Below are 12,205 nucleotides of genomic sequence, written 5' to 3'. Positions count from 1 at the left end.
ATGGCAGTTTAGAATAAGTCAAATATGTTTAAAGTTGAATTATGAACTGGGTGGATTCGAGCCCTGAATGCTGATTGGTATGACAAAATGTTTATGGTATATTGCCAATATACCACGGCTAAGGGCTGTATACAGGCACTCCACGTTGCGTCGTGCWTAAGAACAGCCCTTGGTCATGGTATATTGGCCATATACCACACCCCCKAATGCCTTTTGCTTAAATATGACTCTTAGATAAGGGATTGTTTGATAGTATTATCTAAAAAGGTTTTGGCAACCAAACATTTATCCTAGGTTTAAGTTTCTCAAATGACTGATTCTTACTATCAACGGTATGGTGTATGTGTGTGTGTGAACCAGCCTGGACCTCGCCTAGTTATCGTTCCCAAAGACGGTGTTGAGCTGCTGGGTGACCCTGATGAAGGTGGTCCTGCGGCTGAGCTCCTTGAGCTTCCCTGCGCCCACGTAGGTGCAGGTGGAGCGTACCCCGCCCAGGACATCCCGTATGGTCTCGTCCACGGGACCCTTGTAGACTACCTCTACCGTCTTCCCTTCAGATGCCCTGGGGGAAGAAAGAGGGAATGGTTTTGTGATCTCTTATGCTTCCCCAGATTAGAGTCCTGTCAAGGGGGTGTACTTGTACATCAAGCTGCCTCATGCTACAGAAACATGAGATAGGTTCCTGGTTCCATGCCCCTATGGGCTGTTCTGACTCAGACAAGGCTTACTTGTCCAATACTGACTTACTACTTATTCTTTCCCTAAAGTGTGTTAGTCTTATTCTTTCCCTAAAGTGTGTTAGTCTTATTCTTTCCCTAAAGTGTGTTAGTCTTATTCTTTCCCTAAAGTGTGCGCCAAAGATAAAAACTGCTAGTTTCCTGCTTTGCTGCCAGTAACATCTCTGACCTGTACTCGGCCACACCCCCGGCGTGTCTCTTCATGGCCGTGTCGGAGCTCATGCCGTAGAACAGCTTGTACTTCTTCCCGTTCTTCTCGATGACCTCGCCCCCGCTCTCTGAGTGGCCGGCCAGCATCCCGCCCAGCATCACAAAGTCCGCCCCGGCACCTGTGAGTCACACACAACCACAGCACACAGCCAATCAAAATGCAGAGCAAATCCAGCAGGGGTCAGACACATAGTACTCTGTTGTAGAGTCTCTGTACATGGTTGAAGGCTGATTAAAGTAAGTACTGTGTGCTCTGTGAGCTGAAAAATCGAATTTGACCGTTACAAAACTCACCAAAAGCRTTGGAAACGTCACCAGGGCAAGTGCATCCACCATCCTTTATGAGAGAAAAAGAAAATAAGGAATAATAAAATAATGCACATTTTCAGGGAAAGTCTCTGTCCTCGGAACAATCTTTGTATGTACAGGGACAGTGACACACCTTGATTGTAAATAAGAATCTAATGTTTTAAACACTTGTACATTAATGTGGATGCTACAGTGATTACGGATAGTCCTGAATGAATTGTGAATAATGATGAGTCATAGCATCCACATTAATTGTAGATGTGTTTAGAAACATATTCTATTCTTAGAATAAAAGTGACTCCAAAATGACACAATACATTATTTACCATTCATTTGTATTGGGCACAAAAATAATCAAAAACACAAACAAAACAAACAGCAAATGCATCCAACAAGTTTGTAGAGTCACAAGCTCGATGTAATCATTGTCTGCTTGGAATATGAGACAKAATACTAAACTTTTGACTACACTATAAGTGAAATTGTCCTAATACTTTAGGTCCCCTAAAATGGGAGGACTATGTACAAAAAATGCTGTAATTTCTACACGGTTCACCAGATATGGATGGAAATACCCTCAAATTAAAGCGGACAGTCTGCACTTTAACCTCATAGTCATTGTATAATTTAGAATCCAAAGTGCTGGAGTACAGAGACCAAATCAACACAAAAAAACTTGTGTCACTGTCCCAATACTTTGAGCTCACTGTGTATGTACAGTTCATTCAGAAAGTATCCAGACCCCTTGACCTTTTCCACATTTTGTTACCTTACAGCCTTATTCTAAAATATATATWTTTTTAAATACCCCATAAGCAAAAACAGTTTTTTTTATATATATTTTTTTAGAAATGTTTATGTAAAAAAACAAACTGAAATATCACCTTTTATATAAATATTCAGACCCTTTACTCAGTACTTTGTTAAAGCACCTTTGGCATCGATTACAGCCTTGAGTCTTCTTGGGTATGACGCTACAAACTTGGCACACCTCTATTTGGGAAGTTTATCCCATTCTTCTCTGCAGATCCTCTCAAGCTCTGTCAGGTTGGATAGGGAGCGTCGCTGCACAGCTATTTTCAGGTCTCTCCAGAGATGTTCGATCGGGTTCAAGTCCGGGCTCTGGCTGGACCAGTCAAGGACATTCAGAGACTTGTCCCGAAGCCACTCCTGCATTGACAACAACCGTAAGCACACAGCCAAGACCTGTTAGAAGGTGAACCTTTGCCCCAGTCTGAGGTCCTGAGCGCTCTGGAGCAGGTTTTCATCAAGGATCTCGCTGTTCTTTGCTCTGTTCATCTTTCCCTCGATCCTGACTAGTCTCCCAGTCCCTGCCGCTGAAAAACATCCCCACAACAGGATTCTGCCACCACCATGCTTCACCATAGGGATGGTGCCAGGTTTCCTCAAAACGTGACGCTTGGCATTCAGGCCTAAGAGTTCAATCTTGGTTTCATCAGACCAGAGAATCTTGTTTCTCATGGCTTGAGAGTCTTTAGGTGTCTTTTGGCAAACTCCAAGCGGGCTGTCATGCCTTTTACTGAGGAGTGGCTTCCGTCTGGCCACTACCATAAAGGCCTGATTGGTGGAGTACTGCAGAGATCGTTGTCCTCCCTGACCAAGGCCCTTCTCCCTCGATTGCTCAGTTTGGCTGGGGCGGCCAGCTCTAGGAAGAGTCTTGGTGGTTCCAAACTTCTTCCATTTAAGAATGATGGAGGCCACTGTGTTCATGGGGATCTTCAATGCTGCAGACATTTTTTGGTACCCTTCCCCAGATCTGTGCCTCGACACAATCCTGTCTCGGACCTCTATGGACAACTCKTTCGACCTCATGGCTTGGTTTTTGCTCTGACATGCACTGTCAACTGTGGGACCTTCTATAGACAGGTGTGTGCCTTTCCAAATCATGTCCAATCAACTTAATTTACCCCACGTGGACTCCAATGAAGTTGTAGAAACATCTCAAATATGATCAAAGGAAACAGGATGCACCTAAACTCAATTTCGAGTCTCATAGCAAAGGGTTCTGAATACTTATATGAATAAGGTATTTCTGTTTTTGATCTTTTATAAATTAGCAAAAATGTCTAAAAACCTGTTTTCGCTTCGTCATTATGGGGTATTGTGTGTAGATTGATGAGATTATATTTAAAAAAAATCTATTTTAGAATAAGGCTGTAATGTAACAAAACGTGGAAAAAGTGAAGGGGTCTGAATACTTTCCAAATGTATAATGAAGTTCAGGGTGTATAAACGTTTTATAAAGACTGTTGAGCCAAAAGGATGTGAGTGTATAACTATAGGTGTATAATAATAATGGAGGCTTACAGAGATGATGTGTCCGCCCAGGCCGTGAGCAGCATCGGCACACTCTATCACAGCGCTCAGCTGGGGATAACCCACCCCTGTTTTCTTACGGGTGGTGCACACAGAGCCTACAGACAGACAGACATACATACAGGCAGAAAGTTAGGTGTTTATCAGTATGATCACACTAAGGCCTCAATTCAATACGACGATCCAGAAAAACAGCAATGTGATAGTCCCCAGTTTATGACATCACCTGGTCCGATGCCCACTTTGATGATGTCAGCGCCAGCGAGGATCAGCTCCTCCACCATCTCCCCGGTAACCACATTCCCTGCCTGTGGCAAAGACAACACAATCACTTTCAGTGTCTTAAATGGTGCACTACTATATAGTGCACTACTTTTGACTAGTCCTATATGGCCTCAATTGACACCCTGAGTGCACTACTTTGACAAGAGCCCTCGGGAATAGTGTGAGATGTATCAACTATCATCAATATCATCACTGTAAAAACACTCCAAAAGGCCTAACCGGAGTTCGCCCAATAGAAAAGACAGCGTAGAGGAGTCACTGACCATGATGGTGTGTGTCGGGTACTTCTGACGCACATCTTTAACAAAGTGGACAAAGTGCTCAGAGTAGCCATTGGCCACATCCACACAGATGTACTGGAGCTGAGGCACAGCGGCTGTGATCTCACCCAGCCTGTCAAAGTCCCCTTCACCTGTCCCTGTGCTGACTGCCATACTCTAAGAGAGCGGGAGGGAGCGAGAGTCAGAGAGCGAGAGAAAGAGATAGAGAGACCAAATGAACACATTAAAAAACAAGAGGAGTCTTGTCATACAGTTATTACAAGGAGTCATACTTTGGATTACAACTGATATTGTTTCAACGTACCGGTACACATTCTGGATTCTTTGTTGCAAACTCCTTCCAGTCATCTACTGAATAGTGCTTGTGAATGGCAGTGAAGAGTGTGAACTGTGGGGGAGAAAGAGAGACAAGAACACTTACTTTAAAAACACCTTTAAAGTTATTAAACCTATGTGTACAGAGACTTCCGAAAGTATTCAGACCCCTTGACTTTTTCCACATTTTGTTACGTTACAGCCTTATTCTAAAATGGATTAAATAAATAAACAATCCTCAGATCTACACACAATATCCCATAATGACAAGGTGAAAACAGGTTTTTAGAAATGTTTGGAAATTTATAAAAAATAAAGAACAGAAATACCTTATTTACATAAGTATTCAGAGCTATAAAACTCGAAATTGAGCTCAGGTGCATCCTGTTTCCATTGTTCAACTTGACTGGAGTCCATCTGTGGTAAATTCAATTGATTGGACATGATTTGGAAAGGCACACACCTGTCTATAGAAGGTCCCACAATTGACAGTGAAAAAACCAAGCCATGTGGTCGAAGGGAATTGTCCTTAGAACTCTGAGACAGGATTGTGTCGAGGCACAGATCTGGGGAAGGGTACCAAAACATTTACGCAGCATTGAAGTTCCCCAAGAACACAGTGGCCTCCATCATTCTTAAATGAAAGAAGTTTGGAACCACCAAGACTCTTCCTAAAGCTGGCCGCCCGGCCAAACTGAGCAATCGGGGGAAAAGGACCTTGGTCAGGGAGATGACCAAGAACCCGATGGTCACTCTGACAGCGCTCTAGAGTTCCTCTGTGGAGATGGGAGAACCTTCCAGAAGGACAACCATCTCTGCAGCACTCCACCAATCAGGCCTTTATGGTAGAGTGGCCAGGCAGAAGCCACTCCTCAGTAAAAGGCACATACATGACAGCCCGCTTGGAGTTTGCCAAAAGGCACCTAAAGACTCTCAGACTATGAGAAACAAGATTATCTCGTCTGATGAAACCAATATTGAACTCTTAGGCCTTAATGCCAAGCGTCACGTCTGGAGGAAACCTGGCAACATCCCTATGGTGAAGCATGGTGGTGGCAGCATCATGCTGCGGTGATGTTTTTCAGTGGCAGGGACTGGGAGACTAGCCAGGATCGAGGCAAATATGAACTGAGCAAAGTACAGAGAGATCCTTGAGGAAAACCTGCTCCAGAGTGCTCAAGACTTCAGACTGGGGTGAAGGTTCACCTTCCAACAGGACAACGACCCTAAGCACACAGCCAAGACAATGCAGGAGTGGCTTCGGGGCAAGTCTCTGAAAGTCCTTGAGTGGCCCAGCCAGAGCCCGGACTTGAACCCGATTGAACATCTCTGGAGAGACCTGAAAATAGCTGTGCAGCGACGCTCCCCATCCAACCTGACAGAGCTTGAGAGGATCTGCGGATAAGAATGGGAGAAACTCCCCAAATACAGGTGTGCCAAGCTTGTAGCGTCATACCCAAGAAGACTCAATGGTGTAATCGCAGCCAAAGGTGCTTCAACAAAGTACTGAGTAAAGGGTCTGAACACTTATGTAAATGTAATATTTCAGTTTTTAATTTTTAATAAATTAGTAAACATTTCAAAAAAAAAAATGTTTGCTTTGTTATTATGGGGTATTGTGTGTGGATTGATGAGGGGGAAAAAACTATTTAATACATTTTAGAACAAGACTGTAACGTAACAAAATGTGGAAAAAGGTGTCTGAATACTTTCCGAAGGCACTGTACTGTATTTGTAGTTTGCTTTCTATGGGAGCCAGGAGGGGATATTTGTGGGAGTAGAGGTTGTTTAGTATTAGAAGGTTGGACTGAGGGAGGAGGTTGATGATTGCTTTTTGGTATCTATACCCAATGATGTATATACACACACTATGTATTTCTCTATGTCTATACCTTGGACAAAGCCAGAGCCATCTCGAAGGTGCCGACAGTGTCCATGTTGGCTGCAACGATGGGYATTCCTCTGTAGCTTCCCTTGGAGTTCCTGAAGGTGTAACTTCTCATCAGGTCCACCTGGAGGAGAAGGACAGACAGGCAGACAGACAGACAGGCAGAGAAGCAGGCAGACAGGCAGAAAAGCAGGCAGGCAAAAAGACAAAGACAGACGTACGTACGGAGGGACAGACAGACGTGTTATAATTAGAGAAAAATACTTAATTATTATTGAAGAGCGATACGCTGTGTTTGTCTGGTACAAACGGGTATTTGAACACAACAGAACAATACATAAACAGTACAAAATAGGACAAAGGAGTTATGCACCTCACTACGGGACTTGAGTGTGCTTCGTTTCGGACGGAGAAGTACGTCCTTGAAGTCCAACTTGATGTCATTCTCAATGCGAGGCATTTCTACTGCTGGTTATCTGTAGTATGGACACGTTGTATCTTTGTCTGCTCTGTCTGCAATGAGGTCGACAAAACGAACAACAGAATAGAACAGGCTGTCATACCAACCCACACACAAGGTTGTGTTGGTTACTTTCTAAATGTAATCAGTTACAGTTACTAGTTACCTGTCCTGAATCAGTAACGTATTTTTCTGGATTACCCAAATCCGTAATTACTTTCAGTTACTTTTGGATTACTTTCCCCTTAAAAGGTATTAGTAGAAGACAAAAATAATCCATCAAATACATCTGGTGTGTCATCATAGCGGTCTCTGACTTGTGGTCAGACTCGCTCAGGTGGAACAAACATCCTAAGTGAATAAAACAATAATCCAAGAAGTAATCATCTAGTTTTTCAAAAGTATCTGTAATCTGATTACAATATTTTTTGCATGTAATGTAACTGATTAAAATTACAGGGTTTTTTGTAATCAGATTACATCTCAGCTAACATAACATTATGATAACCATATGTTTCTTAGAGCTTGGTGAGTGTACTGTATGGTCGTCCTATGGTTATTTTGCATACAACCTTCTCACAACTTTCTTGGAACGGTGCAGGATAGTTGCTTGGCTTTGGAACATTCTCAGCACATTTAACGAACTTGACAAAAAACATTATTTTCTTGGTATTTCATTAGGCTACGTTAACAGAACGTTTCCTAAAAGTTAAAACATGGTTACATTTCATTTCAATTTTGGTAATGTTCTAGGAACGTTCTCCAACTGGTTTGACATTGGGTATGTTCTCAAATAGGCTAGTTTAGAGAATGTTAAGAGAACATATATATTATGTGGGAATTTCAATACTTCAGCATAATATTTCCTACAGGTTTCCTCATGGTTCTAGTTAAATTAATCAGCGGCGTCAAACTCATTCCATGGAGAGCCATGTGTCTGCGGATTTTTGTTTTTTCCTTTCAATTAAGACCTAGACAACCAGGTGAGGGGAGTTCCCTACCAATTAGTGACCTTAATTCATCAATCAAGTACAAGGCTGAAGCGAAAACCCGCAGACACTCGGCCCTCCATGGAATGAGTTTGACACATGTGGTTTGAATAGACRAAAATTAACAGCTTTGCATGCGTAAAAAAAACATGGAATTCAATAAAAGTTTTAAGAAAAACAAAAACCTCCAAAAAACCTYTACTTTTTGTTTTCAGAGCGTTAATAAAACCTCCKAGGAAAACTTTCAAGGAACCATAGTAAAACGTTCTCAGAACCTCGCTGCAACCTAAAAATAAACGTTCCCAGAACAGGCTACATTTTCACTTCTGTTCTCAGTGCGTTTAAATAAATTAGTAAATCAGTTTTACCAGTCAGGAAACATATGGAATTGCTCCCAGAACCAATGTCAAACCAAAAACATACGTTCCCACAACTTACATGTAATCAGTTACTACTCCACAACCCTCCCCATACACACGCACTCACTCAAACTAACGCACAATATTTGTATTAAATCATACACAAATGCACATTTTTGTAATTGTATGATTATACAAATTCCAATCAAACATAAGGAAAAACGAGGGAGAACGTGATAAACAATGTGTGCATAACAAATAGGTCACAGAAAACAGCAGAGTAAGCACATTTTTGCATAAAATCCCATTGATGGTCTGTTCATTTTAGTGACAGTGGGGCAAGAAAAAAAAATACACCCTTTAAAATGTTTAAAGTAATTTTAAGATCATCACTATCAAATTAACAGAATATCCACAATGGGCCAAGTGAGATATCGCTTGTGACTAACGAATTTTAGTTAATTACTATAGAGCTACCGCTGTCGCTTGGGTCAATCACTGTAATTTTGTAAATGCCGGCTCTCTATGGCGATCTAAGACACATCAAGTTTTGCCAAAATCGGACCAGTGGTGTCTGAGATATTGCATGTGTCTAACAGATGGAAACCCGGTGATCCATAGATAGTCCATAAGGCATTCTATTACCAGAAAAAAACGGGGGACTATCTAGCAATACGATATATACAAAAGCATGTGGACACACCTTCAAATGAGTGGATTTGGCTATTTCAGCCACACTCGTTGCTGACAGGTGTATATAATCGAGCACACAGCCATGCAATCTCCATAGACAAACACTGGCAGTAGAATGGCCTAACTGAAGAGCTCAGTGACTTTCAAAGTGGCACCGTCATAGGATGCCACCTTTCAAACAAGTCGGTTTGTCAAATTTCTGCCCTGCTAAAGCTGCCCCGGTCAACTGTAAGTGCTGTTATTGTGAAGTGGAAATGTCTAGGAGCAACAACGGCTCGGCCTCAAAGTGGTAGGCCACATCAGCACTCGGCAGTCCCGTTCTGTGAGCTTWAGCGCGTAGAGCGTAAAAATCATCTGTCCTTGGTTGCAACACTCACTACTGAGTTCCAAACTGCCTCTGGAAGCAACGTCAGCACAATAACTGTTAGTCGGGAGCTTCATGAAATGGGTTTCCATGGCCGAGCAGCTAGACACAAGCCTAAGATCACCATGCGCAATGCAAAGCGTCGGCTGGGGTGGTGTCAAGCGCACCACCATTGGACTCTGAAGCAGTGGAAACGCGTTCTCTGGAGTGATGAATCACGCATCACTATCTGGCAGTCCGATGGACGAATCTGGGGTTTGACGGATGCCAGGAGAACGCCACCTACACCTACAGTGCTAACTGTAAAGTTTGGTGGAGGAGGAATAATGGTCTGGGGTTGTTTTTCATTGTTCGAGCTAGGCCCCTTAGTTCCAGTGAAGGGAAATCTTCAAATCAAATCAAACCACACTGCCAGTTCTCTGACCTCCTCCCTATAGGCTGTCTCATCGTTGTCGGAGATCAGGCCTACCACTGTTGTGTCGTCAGCAAACTTAATGATGGTGTTGGAGTCGTGTTTGGCCACGCAGTCGTGGGTGAACAGGGAATACAGGGAGGGACTAAGTACACAACCCTGTGGGGCCCCAGTGTTAAGGATCAGCGTGGCAGACGTGTTATTGCCTACTCTTACCACCAGGGGGAGTCCTGTCAGGAAGTCCAGGATCCAGTTGCAGAGGGAGGTGTTTAGTCCCAGAGTCCTTAGCTTAGTGATGAGCTTCGTGGGAACTTTGGTGTTGAACGCTGAGTTGTAGTCAATGAACAGCATTCTCACATAGGTGTTCCTTTTGTCCAATTGAGAAAAGGCAGTGTGGAGTGCGATTGAGATTGCGTCATCTGTGGATCTGTTGCGGCMGTATGCGAATTGGAGTGGGTCTAGGGTGTCTGGGAGGATGCTGTTGATGTGAGCCATGAACAGCCTTTCAAAGCACTTCATGGCTACRGACGTGAGTGCCACGGGGCAGTAATCATTTAGGCAGGTTACCTTCGCTTTCTTGGGCACYGGGACTATGGTGGTCTGCTTGAAACATGTAGGTATTTCAGACTCGGTCAGGGAGAGGTTGAAAATGTCAGTGAAGACCCTTGCCAGTTGGTCCGCYCATGTTTTGAGTACACGTCCTGGTAATCAGTCTGGCCCAGCGGCTTTGTGAATGTTGACCTGTTTAAAGGTTTTGTTCACATCGGCTACCGAGAGCGTTATCACACAGTCATGCAGAACAGCTGGTGCTTTTTTTTCTTCCTGATTGCACATGTGACATGCTGGTAAATATTTGGTCAAACTGATTTATGTTTGCCTGCAGTAAAGTCCCCGGTCACTAGGAGCGCCGCTTCTGGGTGAGCATTTTCTTCTTTGCTTATGGCCTTGTAGAGTTGGTTGAGAGCGGTCTTAGTGCCAGCTTCGCTTTGTGGTGGGAAATAGAAGGCTACGCATAATACAGATGAGAACTCTCTTGGTAGATAGTGTGGTCGACAGCTTATCATAAGGTACTCTACCTCAGGCGAGCAATACTTTGAGACTTCTTTAATATTAGACATCGCGCCCCAGCTGTTATTGACAAAAATACACATCCCCCACCTCTCGTCTTACCAGAGGTAGCGTCTCTGTTCTGCCGGTGCATGGAAAATCCGACCAGCTCTAAATTGTCCGTTTCTTCATTCAGCCACGTCTTGGTGAAACATAAGATGTTACAGTTTTTAATGTCCCTTTGGCAGGATAATCTTAATAGTAGGTCATGAATTTTATTTTCCAACTATTGCACGTTAGCAAGGAGAATGGAAGGCATTGGGAGTTTGCTCGCTCGCCTCCGGATTCTCAGAAGGATCCTCGATCTGRGTCCTCTTTTCCGGCGTCTTTTCTTCACGCAAAATGCGTGGATCTGGGCTTGTTCCAGTGAAAGCAGGATATCCTTCTCGTCGGACTCGTTAAAGGAAAACGTTTCTTCCAGTCCGTGGTGAGTAATTGCTTTTCTGATCTCCAGAAGTTATTTTCGGTCATAAGAGACGGTAGCAGCAACATTATGTACACAATAAGTTACGAAATAAATTACACAAAACGCAAWWWWWWTTATTAAATTGCACAATTGGTTGGGAGAATTTAAAACGTCAACCATGTTCTTCGGCGCCATCTAACGCTACAGCTTACAATGACATTCTAGATGATTCTGTGCTTCCAACTTTGTGGCAACAGTTTGGGGAAGGCCCTTTCCTGTTTCCGCATGACAATGCCCCCGTGCACAAAGCGAGGTCATACAGAAATGGTTTGTTGAGATCGGTGTGGAAGAACTTGACTGGCCTGCACAGAGCCCTGACCTCAACCCCATCAAACACCTTTGGGATGAATTGGAATGCCAACTGCAAACCAGGCCTAATCGCCCAACCTCACTAATGCTCTTGTGGCTGAATGGAAGCATGTCCCTGCAGCAGTGTTCCAACATCTAGTGGAAAGACTTCCCAGAAGAGTGGAGGCTGTTATAGCAGCAAAGGGGGACCAAATCCATATTAATGCCCATGATTTTGGAATGAGATTCTCGACGAGCAGTGTCGACATACTTTTGGTCATGTAACGTAGCTACTAAAAAATCTAGTCAGTACAGGCTATCCTGCTGTCATTTCGATGGTCCTGTCAAAATTCAAGGTTAGCTAATATTGAATCAAAACCGCCAAATGAGGTTAAATTCCCTATATCTGTACGGTTAGATGTAATTATATTAGTAACCATGTTCTTCTCTACGAAATGAGGCATAAACTTCTTACCGTTATGAAATGTATGAGAAAGATATCTCATTTCACCAGCACTGTTTCCGCTACAAATGCGAGGCATGAATGTTTAAGAGGACGGGTCTTTACTGTAAAGCCATTATTGTAGTTCTATTATTCGACTATCTGTGATATTTTTGCTGCAGTGGAGGTTGAGAAAAGACTACAAATAAAGACTCATTTACGTAAGTTTTTTTTTAAGTCTACGAAAATGTAATTTTTTTAAC

General features: G+C 43.1%; 1 protein-coding gene across 2 annotated transcripts; it reads right to left on the bottom strand.

Annotated features, from left to right (window-relative positions):
- Window positions 1-266: 266 nt before the first annotated feature.
- gmpr2 (guanosine monophosphate reductase 2) lies at window positions 267-12,065 on the bottom strand. Of its 2 annotated transcripts, none has more exons than XM_023972247.3 (10): window positions 11,976-12,065; window positions 6,736-6,875; window positions 6,367-6,486; window positions 4,464-4,547; window positions 4,142-4,315; window positions 3,820-3,901; window positions 3,585-3,691; window positions 1,242-1,284; window positions 907-1,066; window positions 267-562 (listed from the first exon to the last, which is right to left on the bottom strand). In XM_023972247.3, the coding sequence occupies exons 2-10, from the start codon at window positions 6,820-6,822 to the stop codon at window positions 373-375; spliced, it is 1,047 nt and encodes a 348-aa protein (XP_023828015.1). In that variant the 5' UTR covers window positions 6,823-6,875; window positions 11,976-12,065; the 3' UTR covers window positions 267-372. The 2 variants fall into 2 exon arrangements, with proteins under 2 accessions (XP_023828015.1, XP_070291570.1); XM_070435469.1 differs by having other exon boundaries at window positions 6,736-6,866; window positions 11,976-12,059.
- Window positions 12,066-12,205: the final 140 nt, after the last annotated feature.

This window comes from Salvelinus sp. IW2-2015, linkage group LG3, assembly GCF_002910315.2.
Source record: "Salvelinus sp. IW2-2015 linkage group LG3, ASM291031v2, whole genome shotgun sequence".
In the NCBI taxonomy this organism is placed as follows: Eukaryota; Metazoa; Chordata; class Actinopteri; order Salmoniformes; family Salmonidae; genus Salvelinus; species Salvelinus sp. IW2-2015.
This window is presented reverse-complemented; position numbering and strand designations above follow the sequence as displayed.